This window comes from Schistocerca serialis, chromosome 4, assembly GCF_023864345.2.
Source record: "Schistocerca serialis cubense isolate TAMUIC-IGC-003099 chromosome 4, iqSchSeri2.2, whole genome shotgun sequence".
Classification (NCBI taxonomy): domain Eukaryota; kingdom Metazoa; phylum Arthropoda; class Insecta; order Orthoptera; family Acrididae; genus Schistocerca; species Schistocerca serialis.
The window spans coordinates 705,565,057-705,577,573 of NC_064641.1; the positions used below are offsets into that span (position 1 = coordinate 705,565,057).

General features: G+C 37.8%; 1 protein-coding gene across 1 annotated transcript in view; it reads left to right on the plus strand.

Annotated features, from left to right (window-relative positions):
• The window catches only part of LOC126474707 (agrin-like), a 273,963-nt gene that overhangs the window by 205,900 nt on the left and 55,546 nt on the right, over nucleotides 1–12,517 (plus strand). The window contains exon 18 of the mRNA XM_050102185.1: nucleotides 3,532–3,666. Within this exon, the coding sequence (XP_049958142.1) occupies nucleotides 3,532–3,666 (135 nt within the window). The remainder of the gene's footprint in view (nucleotides 1–3,531; nucleotides 3,667–12,517) is intronic.

Below are 12,517 nucleotides of genomic sequence, written 5' to 3' on the forward strand. Positions count from 1 at the left end.
TACATTACCTGCGTTGGACCATTTACCAATCGCAGAAAAGGTTGATATCATGTTGATGTATTGCTATTGTGATCAAAATGCCCAACGGGCATGTGCTATGTATGCTGCTCGGTATCCTGGACGACATCATCCATGTGTCCGGACCATTTGCCAGATAGTTACGTTATTTAAGGAAACAGGAAGTGTTCAGCCACATGTGAAACATCAACCAAGACCTGCAACAAATGATGAAACCCAAGTAGGTGTTTTAGATGCTGTTGTGGATAATCCGCACATCAGTAGCAGACAAACTGCGCGAGAATCAGGTATCTCAAAAATGTCGGTGTTGAGAATGCTACATCAACATCAATTGCACCCGTACCATATTTCTATGCACCATGAATTGCATGGCGATGAGTTTGAACATTGTGTACAGTTCTGCCACTGGGCACAAGAGAAATTGTGGAACAATGACAGATTTTTTGCATGCATTCTATGTAGCGACGAAACATCATTCACCAACAGTGGTAACGTAAACTGGCATAATATGCACTATTGGGCAACGGAAAATCCACGATGGCTGTGACAAGTGGAACATCAGCAACCTTGGTGGGTTAATGTACGGTGCGGCAGGAAGGATAATTGGCCCCCATTTTATCGATGGCAATCTAAATGGTGCAATGTATGCTGATTTCCTATGTTATGTTCTACCGATGTTACTACAAGATGTTTCACTGCATGACAGAATGGCGATGTACTTCCAACATGATGGATGTCCAGCACATAGCTCGCATGCAGTTGAAGCGGTATTAAATAGCATATTTCATGACAGGTGGATTGTTTGTCGAAGCACCATACCATGGCCCGCACATTCACCGGATCTGACGTCCCCGGATTTGTTTCTGTGGGGAAAGTTGAAGGATATTTGCTATCGTGATCCACCGACAATGCCTGACAACATGCGTCAGCGCATTGTCAATGCATATGCGAACATTACGGAAGGCGAACTAATCGCTGTTGAGAGGAATGCCGTTACACGTATTTCCAAATGCATTGAGGTTCACGGACATCATTTTGAGCATTTATTGCATTAATATGGTATTTACAGGTAATCATGCTGTAACAGCATGCGTTCTCAGAAATGATAAGTTCACAAAGGTACATTTTTCACATTGGAACAACCAAAATAAAATGTTCTTACGTACCTATGTCCTGTATTTTAATTTAAAAACCCTACCTGTTACCAACTGTTTGTCTAAAATTGTGAGCCATATGTTTGTGACTATTACAGCACCATCTATCACAAAGCAAAAAAAGTGGTCCAACTAAAACTTTCATATTTCTTTACGTTCTACATGAATATTTAATAAAAAATGGGGGTTCCTATTAAAAAAAAAAAAAAAAAAAAAAACACACAGTTGATATCCGTTTGACCTATGGCAGCACCATCTAGTGGGCCAACCATAGTGCCATCTGGTTTCCCCCTTCAAGCTAGACAAGTTTCGTTGCTTGTAGTTTTTTTGTTTGATGCATATTTCATGAGATATTTGGCCCCATCACGATCAGTGAACCACCCTATATATATATATATATATATGAGATTACTGAACTCAACAGGTTTTTTTTTTTTTTCAAAAACTGTTGAGTTCAGTAATCATAAAGCAGTGGTTCTACACAGTGTATGGCCATGCCTTATCCACAAGATCATCTTATTGCGCAGTGACCACACTTCACAGTGGACAAATTCATGACAGTATCACATGCCACATCAGTTCATTGTCTGCTTGGTTATGATATTCAGTCCATACTCTAGACAGAACTAACACTAAATTTTAATCACATTATGTTCTATGTGCTTGAAAGTTGTATCAGTGAGTTGTGTGCATGACTGGTGGGAGGAAAAAAAATCAGAGCAGCTATTTCCATTCATGTCAATGGTCCGTCTGTGGATGATAGTAAAGTGCCAGCTTCAGCATACTTCAGGCATATTCTCCATCTCCTTCCTCACACCCTTTGCCTCCTTTTGCAATGTACTGGCTGGCATCTTTTGTCGATATGGGAAACTTACATTCTAAATATTGGTGCAATAGCCTAATGCCTGTGTATAATAGTTCATAAAAATTTTGTTATGAAATAATATGTGTGGTCATAGAGGGGTGTTGATTTATCATCTACCAATCCAGAAATGGTTAAAGCAAAGTTAGTAGACATAAGTGTAAAAAAGCAGTTAAATCACCGACAGCTGTTTATAAAATTCCATCATAGTGCTGACGATGAGCTGCACACACAAACAGTTAATTTCAGGTACTGAAAGAAAGAAAAAGTTGCTGTAGATCCTGGATCAGATGTAATCAAAGGAGCGACAGACTAGTGACCAATTTCCATATAGCACTACACTGATAATAATGATGTGACAGAAGTCAGTAGTCAAAGATGAGAACTATCTTTCAGGAGAATAATATACTTTCTTTGCGTATAGACTCTGTAATTAAATTATTGCTAACAAACAGCTCATTATTAACGGTACTGTACACAGCTACAGGTCTAATGGTTTGCGTAGTTGCCTCCATATCCCGAGGTCCTGGGTTCGATTGCTGACCGTGTCCAAGAGTTTTCCACTTAGGGGTTGGATGTTTATGTTGTCCTAATAATTTAATCTCATCTTCATCACAAAAATAGGCAAATTGATGAAGTGGTGTCAAAAAAAGATGGGGTCTTCTGACCATTAGTGCCATACAATCTTTTCATTAACAGTACTTTAAAATCTGAATCGTAGCTGACAGCACATTTTTAATTTAGTTGTAGTACCTAGTGTCTTTCCTAATTCAGAGTAGTGATGATGTTTCCTTTGACCCATACACTTTTTCAATTTCCTCATCTTCATCTTGATGTAGATATTTTAAGAAAATGTAAAAGGTGAAGACTCACTACATTTTTAAATTCGTGAGTTTCTCATCCTTTTCTCTGTGCATCAGTAACAGGTAAATGAACACTAGTTTTACCACAAACATTATCAGTGTCATAACTTTTTGCATATTTTCTCACTAACTGTAAAATAAAACAAAGTGTGAGATAGGTATGTGATATGCTTCTCAATATTGATGGTATCTACTTAGTACAAAATTCTAAAACTGATGACTACAGTTGTTCAAAAATTATACATTTTTCTTTAATTTGTGGCGCTGCAACTTTTCATCAGAGTAGGATCAAATACCCATCCAGTAATATCGATATCAATTTTCCTCACTTTTCTAAAATTGTCAAGTACCATTACAGTTTCTTTGACAAGACATCAGTGTTTCTGTCCTCCATCACAGTTGAAACTGTGTTACTGGTCTGTTCGTTAAGATCTGAATGTTAATGGGAGAACAGATATTTTTATGTTAAAAATTAACACTTATAACAATTTAGTGAATTTTTATTGCTGTTAATTACGTATCTTGAAAACATGTTGTGTAAGACTTTTCCATGAGGCGTACAAATATTAATATACTTCAGTTACATTGAATATACAGGTATGTGCCAAAAATAGTAATTATTTGTTTGTTGTAGGTGTAAACTGTGAGAACCAATTGAATTCTTGTGCATCTCATCCGTGTGCATCTGGTTCAACGTGTGAAATGTTGTCACATGGAGGTTTTACATGCAAATGTCCCCCTGGTCATTCAGGGAAAACCTGTCATAAAGGTATGAATTAAATTATTGTGTTATATTTGTAAACATCATTTTCTTGGGATTCTTTTAAGATGAATTACCTTGAGCCAACCTCTTACACACTGTTGCTCAGTTCCAAAAAGTAAGAAATATGTGATAAATTCACTTATTATTAATTTCTTTTAGAATTTTTAATCATTGCTGAAAATAGATAATTGCTTCTTAAAATGAAATAATGTGTACACTTACTGCCAGATAGTTAATAATGATATCCATTCTCATTAAACACTTTTGATAGATGAAATTTTGCTCCTATCCTCCATATGTTGTAACTAATAACCGTCATAATTTCCCTAAAGGTTATCTTTAACTAAATCAGTTGCATCATTGAACCAAGAAACAAACTGGGCAACATAATTCTCATTCTTAAATTTATGATTATTATCTTCAGATTTTTAAATTATTAAATTGTATGCTCTGCAAAGGAAGAAATATTTTAATACTAACTTCTCAGATGTCCAGCTGAGTAAAATCATGAAAAAGACATGGTAAGCTGATGTCCTGATCTCCTGGTGGAGATGTTGGAAGTGAATCTACTTTATAAGTGTCATGCTTTCCACGATCTCACTAGGCTTGGAACCTGAGTATGTTCTAATTGTATCAAAGGAAGATTTGGTCGAGAAAACTAATAAATGAGGCAGAAGTGCTACAGGAGGTGAAATGTGAAGTACTGCCTATAAACACATATTAAAGTAAAAGATGCACACTGCCTAGCTTTTGGAACTAATTGTTCCTTCATTGGAGAGGAGAGGGGGATACTTTTGAGAATGTTAAAAGGGAATGGCAAGTCACTCAGGATGAGAGAGACCCAAATATATTGACAACGAGAGTTGACAAAGATGGACAGCAAGGCGTGTGAGAGAATAGTTCAGAGATGGTACATGGGAAGGCACTGTTTCAGCTCCAGTCCAGAGATAATGACAGAGAGAAGTGTAGACAATTAGGGGAAAGAGACAAATTGTGCAGTTAACAATGCCCTCAAATATTTCTGGGACCATTCAAGATGCTGTGATTCTGTTTCACCCCAGATTAATTGTGAAAAATTCCCCACTAAATGACATATGGTCTCTTTTTATAGCTATACTAATTACAGAGGTATCAGTATCAACTTTGCTTTTTCAAATGTAACTATGGTAATTTGTGCTGGTTCTATCATAACTTAAAAAGAGGCAAATTCAGCGACTTTTCTCTTGCCACAGTCTAATTATTAGTTTCTGAGTAATTACCGATATTTATAACATAGAACTGATCTACCTTGAACTAGAAACCAATTGCTGTGTTAAGCTGAAGTCTGTGATTTCATACCCAAATAATGAAATACATCACAGTGTATAAGCAGGAAACAGAGCATTGCACTGCCATGATACCAGTATAAAAGAGCTCAGGAAATGTACCTTTCATTTTGTCTACATCACTCATGTGTGCTGGTTAGTTTGAAAAATTAATGTTCTTAAGAAATGTCTTAACAAACCAGGATAAACTAGATATGCTACTTCTTTATAGGAGATGCAGAAGGAACATGAGGAGAACAGTTGAATTGCATCGACATAGGTAATCCAACAGACAGTATGCAAGGAAAACGATAATTCAGTAAATGTGCAAAAAATCATCATTGTAAGTTCACTGTAATAATATGCAGTCTGCTCAAAAAATTCCAGAACTTTGTCCACAAAATTTTTCTGCACTTATCTTTTACTTATTGTGCATGATCTCCTTCGAAAACTTCTCCTCGGCAATTTATACACTGCTCCCAACGCCACTTCCACTTCTGAAAGCAGTGTTGGTACGCCTCTTGCCGGATTGTGTGAAGTGCCATCTGCAGATTTTCTTTTATCTCATCTGTCATTGCATATCTTTGTCCTTTCAATGGGGTTTTCAACTTTGGAAACAAAAAGTGTCTGCAGGAACCAGGTTTGGAGAGCATAGAGCATGAGGCCACACAGTGATTTTGTTTTTTTGTGCAATAGTCACACACGAACAGGGATGAATATATGGGTGCATTATAATGCAAGAGCCATGAAATGTCTTGCCACATTTCAAGGCCTTTCCTTCTCACATTTTCTCACAGGCATCACAACATGTCCGAGTAGTACCATTGGTTAACAATTTGTTGCTGTGGCACAAATTCGTAATGAACTAATCCTTCAAAATCAAATAAAACTATCAGTATGGCTTTAACATTTGACCTAACCTGACGAGCTTTTTCTGGTCTTGGAGAACCTCTTGTGAGCCATTGTGAAGATTGAACATCTCATTCTCATTTGTGTGAGCCATAAGCTCTTCACAGAAGGCAAAGGTCCTTCTGGTCTTGACTCATGAGCTCTGGGGCAAACTTGGCAGCAACATGATGCATTCCAAGGTGACGTGTCAGGATTTCATGACCTGTTCAATCTGAAATGCTACATACTTCTGCAATCTCTTGGACAGTCATTCTTGAATTGGCACACACAATTTCTTTGATGTTTCTGACATGACCATTATCAGTAGATATCAAAGGATGTCCTGAACAAGTATCATCTTTAACTTCTGCCATGCCATTTTTAAACCATGTTAACCATTTGTAACATGAAGTGTGACTTAAGTACTCATCAGCATAGGCATCCTGCATCATTTGGTGTGTCTCTGTAAAGATTTTCTTGAGTTTCATGCTAAGTTTAATAATGTGTTGCTTCTCTTACACTGTCATCTTGAAATTCGCAGGCTGTGTAACACAATGTTCTACTCAATATAGCACTGGACCATAACTAACAGAAATACAACACTGAAACTTTTGGCAGATACATATTAAATACAGGCATGTGCATGGATGCCAGTCGCATTTCACTGAAACACACCATTGGTGCAAAATTATGAATATTCTGGAATTTTTTGAAAAGACATTGTACACAGAAGGTAAGGAGCAAGACTACAACAAGTAAAGCAAATGAGGCAGATGCTCTGGAACTGTTGCTCCTAACCCGCAGGTTAGCTCCAGAAATTGCATGCACCTATGGTCTAAGTCAGCCCAGAATTGTTTGCACTTTGCACACAAACAGCTTCCATATGCATCATTGGTGGTGTCACTTCACCACTAAATAACCAGCAGGATTTCAAAAGCTGCCTGCTATTCAGTTCTGATGTGGCAAGTGGACAATAGATTCTTTCTTCAAAGGATTATCTTTATCAATGAAGCTATTTGTGGTATCGTCCAGAGATCACGGTGCCACACCACTGCTGGCAGCTCACATTGATATCACAGACATTAGCGATGTCTCGCTGCCATCTGCAACAACAAATGGGGAAGGCTGAAGAAGACACACCCTCTTTCTCAGCACAGCAGCATCTCGCACAGAGGTTGAAATAGAACCAACCATGGAAACACTCTGCCCCAGTTCGTGACGTTAGCTGAAGCAGTCAATATCATCAAGTAGGACTAAAGAGTCATTCAAGGCTCAGATGTAAATGTACTTTTGTAAATGTTGAATGTTGTACTTCAAGAGAAGAGTTTGGTAATTAGTACATCAAGTCATGCTTTAACAATCACCAACAGCTGAGAATTATCAGGCACTTCTGTGGCAAAGGATTGTACCAAGTTAAATAAATCTTGTTATCATTCATGTAATAAAGTGAACTAATATTTCAAATGTTGTAGTTCAGATGAGCCATCATCCAGAGCAATCAAAGAACCACAGTTGTGGCTGGGTGATTGTAGTTTCATCTGGCCATAACACTATATTTACAAATCATGGAAAGCTATGTGGAAGAAATATGTGTTATTGCAGTTCTATCAAGGGAATCTCCCCATCGCACCCCCCTTAGATTTAGTTATAAGTTGGCACAGTGGATAGGCCTTGAAAAACTGAACTATGAAAAAAATAAGCAAAATATACAAACTGAGTAGTCCATGCGCAAGATAAGCAACATCAAGGATAGCGTGAGCTCAGGAGCTCCGTGGTCCCGTGGTTAGTGTGAGCAGCTGCGGAATTAGAAGTCCTCGGATCAAGTCTTCCCTCGAGTGAGAAGTTTACCTTCTTTATTTTTGCATAGCTATGATCTGTCCATTCATTCATTGACGTCTCTGTTCACTGTAATAAGTTTAATGTCTGTGTTTTGCGACCGCACCGCAAAACCGGGTGATTAGTAGATGAAAGGACGTGCCTCTCCAATGGGAACCAAAAACATTTGATCGCAAGATCATAGGTCAACCGATTCCTCCACAGGAAAACACGTCTGATATATTCTATACGACACTGGTGACGGCATGTGCGTCACATGACAGGAATATGTTGTCGACCCACCTAACTAGTACACTTGGCGAATGGGTAAAAAGATTCTTCTACCTTGCCCGATTTAGGTTTTCTTGTGGATGTGATAATCACTGTCACATAAACTGAAAATAAAAAATTAAACTTTTCACTAGAGGGAAGACTTGAACCAAGGATCTCTCGTTCCGCAGCTGCTCACGCTAACCACGGGACCACGGCGCTGCTGAGCTTCGACTTTCCTTGATGTTGCCTATCTCCCACATGGACTACTCAGTTCGTATATTTTGCTTATTTTTTTCACAGTCCCATACAACTTCTTCCTGTTTTCTCGATTGATCTGTGTTCAGTTTTCCAAGGCCTATCCACCGTGCGAACTTATAACTAAATCTGAAGGGGGTGCGATGGGGAGGTTCCCTTGTGAGAATCTCAACCGACTGAGACAGGTTGAACACCAGAGTCAACAGAGTGTGACCATTTGGTAATGGACTTTTGGAGACTACATCATTTGTACTTACTACACTGAAAAAACCTTAACAGTTAAAAGGTGTGCATGATTTCTTACCAAAGCTAGTGGCTGTCCTAGAGGACATGCCACTTCAAATACATAGATGAATGTGGCATCAGCACAATGGGTGTCCAGCTTACTGTTTGCTTGTGGCTGGATTAGACATCAAGGAATTACCAGTTTCGTGCTCATTTTCTTGATTTCATGCCATTTTTTTTTTCTCTGGGGCAAAATCAGAGGAGACAAATTTGCACAAGTTCTGACAAGTATTTAAACATTTAATTATTGCAACATGTGCAATGACATCAAAGAATTCTCTTCAGTCTGTTCAGAAAATCCTTGTGCCAGTGACTACAAACACGTATTACAGCAGACAGTGGCAATTTTGAACACTGGAGAGATAAATGAAATTTTAAGAAGTGTTTGTGAGCACACTCTTTCATGATTTTCCATTCCTTGCTGTTGCTGATATAATTTTGCAATGTAAGTGTGTCTCTTGACATTAAACTCATGACACAAAATTGGTATCTAACAGTCTTTATACCTCAGTTCTCTGTTTTAAAATCCATTTAAATTTTGACGTGCACTTACAAATTCAAGGCTATGGCAGAAAAAGAGCAGAACCATTACCATAGTTAACTGGTGAATCATCCTTGGCTGCCGCATCCAGTGCCTGTCAATTGGTGTTTAAACTTTTTTCCATTATTCTTCTTTAGTAAGTATAACAGGGGAGCCCGTCACCCAGATGTGACAGTTCCCTATAAGTACACTAACTTTTGCATAAGACAGTACTCAGTTCCATGTTCAAAACAATTAATTCTTAAGTCCTTAAAATCATCTATCAGATTTAGAAGAGTGAAGTGTCATTGAAATCAACTCTAATAGAACTATGGAACCTGCAATAGAAATAAGAGGCTGTAGGTCATTTAGTGGGGGGATACACACTCATGCACTGCTTGACAGTTGCTAAGGAACAATTGACACTTGCTAAAGAATTGCTACAAAACAACCGACTATTCTACAGAACACCCAAACAATGAGCCAATAATAGTAAAAGGAGATGTAGAGAGGGAGACATTTCAGCTGCAGCAAAGCTTGTCCACAAACACTCTGTACACATTCAAGTTCATGCAGTACAGCATGTGGTCAAGGTTGTTCTAGAATCAATTAGTGCGACATTCCATGTAGTACATCAACATGCCTGCAAGACATTATTTGAGTGCTTAAGATTGTAGCCAAGCTGTTGGATGGCTCAAAGCTGGTCAAAGTATCACTACTGTGACCACAGTATGGGTGTGTCCAGAAGTGTCATCCTGTGATTAAATAATAATAATAATAGTAATTTTATTGTCATTCAGCATTACAGCAACAGACAACGTCAGGCATATAATACAATATAACTGTTAATTCAGAGAAATCAAGAGACGTGTCATTAACACTACAAAATTATATTACATTTGAAATAATCATTTATGTCATAGAATGGGTGAGCAACTAGCCATTTGTATAGTTTTTGTTTGAATGCTTGTTCAGGTAGTTCTTGTACATACTGTGGAAGCTGAATAATTAATTTGTGCTCCATCAGTTTATAACTGTTAAGTGACTTTGACAGTCTGTGGTAAGGAGTATAAATGCATAAGCTCCTTCTTGTGTTGTAGAAATGTATATTTTCTCTACGTTTTGCTTCCGGTAACTTCTTTTTTGTGTGGAGTAAAACATAGTAAATATATAGGTTTATTACAGTCCTGAATTTTTGTTCACAGAACAATGGTTTGCAGTGTGCTTTATATGGAGAACCAGTAATTATCCTAATGGCTTTCTTTTGTTGTATTAGGATGTCATGCACTGAAATCGAGTTCGCCCATAAAATAATACCATATGTTAGGATGCTTTGGAAAAAAGCAAAATATAACGTTCTAACATAATTTTGAGGTACACAGTCCATAAGTCGCCATAGCAAATACATCACTCTAGACAATTTACCACTGATATATTGTACATGTTGACCCCAGGATAATTTTTCATCTGTATATACCTATAAAAACGTAACACTACTAGAATCATCTGATGGAGGCTTGTCTTTTAGACTAAAAACCATCTGCTGCATTTTGTTATCATTTTCAGTAGACAGCCATTTGCTTTAAACCAATAGGATGCTTGAACCATTGTCTCTGCAACACAAGCTTTGAGGCTACTGAAATCATTACTACAATGAAGGAAAGTTGTATCATCTGCGTATAGTACTGTCATGCACTCAATGAATGATTGCAGATCATTAATCATTATTAGGAACATAAAAGGCTCCAGTACAGATCCCTGAGGTACAGCTATTTTAACTAATCCTCATGAAGGGTAAGAAGTTCTATGGAAAAAATGAGATGAAATGTCGTGTGACGAGGGCCTCCCGTCGGGTAGACCGTTCGCATGGTGCAAGTCTTTCGATTTGACACCACTTCGGTGACTTGCGCGTCGATGGGGATGAAAATGATGATGATAAGGACAACTCAACACCCAGTCCCTGAGTGGAGAAAATCTCCGACCCACCTGGGAATCGAACCCGGGCCCTTTGGATTGACAGTCTGTCGCACTGACCACTCAGCTACCGGGGGCAGTTATGAGTCATTGTGAGGGGCCTGTGCTTTTCAGCATTTTCTGCAGCTGAATCAGTGTACAAGGAATGGAAACATTTGAACAACTTTATATGTTTCATCTATTCTAATCCTTAATTGTGCTATTCATCTCTCTTTTCCCTAAGCTGTACTTCTCAGTCTGTCCATACCTTTGGAATGAAGCTGCCACAGTGTTTTCCAGTGTATTATTTCTAACCTTCTCTCTCTTATGCCTCTCCCTTCATCTTCCTCGTCCTTACTATAGGTGGGTCCCTCTAATCCTGGGGTCTGAGTGACCTTTCCTTTCCTTTTAACCTTCCCCAGTGTATCCCTCTCTCCTCCCCAGTGAAGAAACTATTAGTTCTGAAAGCTAAGTAATGTGTACCTTTAATTTAATATGTGTCTGCAGCAGTACTACACATTTTGTCTTTTGAAGAAAAATATTGACTTGTGACCCGTCTTGTAATTTATTAGACAACATGTTATAAAAGCAAACATGATTATATAAAGATATATTTATGTACATTAATTGGATTTATTTATTATGTTAACTTGCATTCATAATACACAATTTATGTTAGTATATTGATGGTGTTTAAATCTGTCTCTGTAACTATAAAAGCACATTTTTTTTAAAAAGGAAAAAATAGCAACATTAATTTAAAATACCCTCAATAATTATAAAGCCTTGTCATCCCATCTGGTAAGTCTCCCCTGATCCCATTTCTGTGCAACTTTTCTGAACTCTCTCCATATCCTACACCTCAACAGTCATTTTCTTTAACTCCCCCAATCCCTCTTCCTTCCTCTTCAACCCTTCTGCTGGAAGAAGGAGCCACTGGCTCTGAAAGCTTGCAAATTATAATATCTTAAAATGTGTGTTCTCTTGTCACCACTTGATGAGTAGATTTTTTTTACCTATCCAGTTACATCACATTTTCAGTAATTATAAAGCAGCTATGGGCACAAATGCCACATAACTGAGGAATATGTTAGCACATTTGTTGTAGCAGATTTAGACAGACTCCTAAGGCAAAGACATTGCTGCAGTTTTCGATAAGTCAATCAATGGTTTTATTCTATCTTTTTTATTTATGTAGATCCCTTTCATAGGAAGTCTTGTATATCAAATTTTGTCTAGTTTGTGATCTTTAGAATTTATTTCTAGTAGCTTTAACCTTTATGTCACTAGAATTAAATTATTTTTTTGTGACCTTCAAGTTTCTCCAGTTACCAACAGTTTTCTGCATCTAAATTCCACGAGCCACTTTACAGTGTGTGGAAGAGGAACTGTAGTGTCATATTCCTCTAGGAAACAATACACCAGGAACTTTTTTCATTAATCATTCATTCATTCATCATGTTCCATAAGCCTCATCATGGTGTGGAATGAATCGACTTATACATAAACAAAATCGAGTCAATTCCTACAAATTTTCTCTGTACACTGCAGTAGAAATAAACCA